The sequence below is a fragment of the Sceloporus undulatus genome, unplaced genomic scaffold (genome assembly GCF_019175285.1).
Source record: "Sceloporus undulatus isolate JIND9_A2432 ecotype Alabama unplaced genomic scaffold, SceUnd_v1.1 scaffold_934, whole genome shotgun sequence".
Classification (NCBI taxonomy): Eukaryota; Metazoa; Chordata; class Lepidosauria; order Squamata; family Phrynosomatidae; genus Sceloporus; species Sceloporus undulatus.
Genome location: NW_024803854.1, coordinates 3,744 through 5,056, shown reverse-complemented (window position 1 = coordinate 5,056; position 1,313 = coordinate 3,744). Strand labels below are relative to the sequence as shown.

The following is a 1,313-nucleotide window of genomic DNA, read 5'->3' as shown; positions in this document are numbered from 1 at the left end:
CAACCTGCCAGTAGCCTTTGGTCAAGTCTATAGAAGACAGATATTTGGCACGTCCCAGCTTTTCCAAGAGTTCGTCCACCCTAGGCATAGGGTATTGCTCAGGACGTGTCACAGAGTTCAGTTTCCTGTAGTCGACACAGAACCGGATCTCTTTGCCTCCTTTCTTAGGCACCAATACAACAGGTGATGCCCAAGTGCTGCGGGAGGGTCGGATGATCCCCATTTCGAGCATTTCGTTGATCTCCTTTTCTATTGCCTGTTTTGCCACCGGAGACACTCGCCGAGGCTGTTCGGCCGAAGGTTGGTTGTCATCCGCAGCTATAACATGTTGAGGATCCATGGTCAAACCAGGTATCGGAGAGAACAGGGAAGCAAACCTGGATGTTAGATGTGCAAACTCAGCGCGCTGAGTTGAGTCAAGTCGTGTGGGAAGTTGAATGTCCTCCAGGTTGCCTCCTTCCCTCTTATCGTAGAATGCCCCTTCAGGCCACTCTTCGTCCTCTGCCTCTGGATCCTCGAGGGCAAGAAGGTACTGCGGCCTTTCGTGAAAGGGTTTAAGGGAATTGACATGATAGACCTTTGGCTTGAGACCGGTGTCAGGGAGCTGTATAAGGTAGTTCACAGTGCCCATTCGCTCAAGCACTGTGGCTGGGCCTATCCAGGACGTCTCAAGTTTATTAGTCCGAGATGCTTTCAAGACCATAACGTGGTCTCCAGGCTGGAAGCATCGCTCCCTGGCAAACTGATCATACCAAGCTTTTTGATCTTGTTGTGCCTGTTGAAGATTGTGGTGCGCGTCTTGCCACGCCGTCCTGAGCGTGTTTTGCAGCTTTGTGACAAAGTCTACTACATTAGTTTGCTGTGAAGGTTGGTCGCCTTCCCACTGTCTGCGCACCAGCTGCAGTGGCCCTTTCACCTCATGACCATAGACTAGCTCAAAAGGTGAATAGCCCAAGCTAGGATGTGGGACGGATCTGTAGGCAAAAAGGAATTGCTGAAGCGCCAAGTCCCAATCATTGGAGTGCTCATCCACAAACTTTCGTATCATGGTCCCTAAGGTAGAGTGAAAGCGTTCCACGAGGCCATTTGTCTGGTGGTGATAAGGGACCGAAGTGAGGTGTTTTACTCCATGTGTCTCCCAGAGACGGTCCATGGCCTTGGACATAAAATTAGTCCCTGCGTCCGTCAGGATCTCCAAAGGCCACCCTACTCTGGCAAAGATGTCCGTCAATGCCTGAGCCACGGCCTTGGCTGAGATAGCACCCAGTGGGACAGCTTCTGGCCACCGTGTGCAAAAGTCCACCAATGTGAGG

At 51.6% G+C, this 1,313-nt stretch overlaps 1 protein-coding gene across 1 annotated transcript in view; it reads right to left on the bottom strand.

Moving 5' to 3' along the window:
- Positions 1-1,313, bottom strand: part of LOC121917817 — a 4,700-nt gene that overhangs the window by 1,360 nt on the left and 2,027 nt on the right. Inside the window, exon 2 of the mRNA XM_042443941.1 lies at positions 5-1,307. Within this exon, the coding sequence (XP_042299875.1) occupies positions 5-1,307 (1,303 nt within the window). The remainder of the gene's footprint in view (positions 1-4; positions 1,308-1,313) is intronic.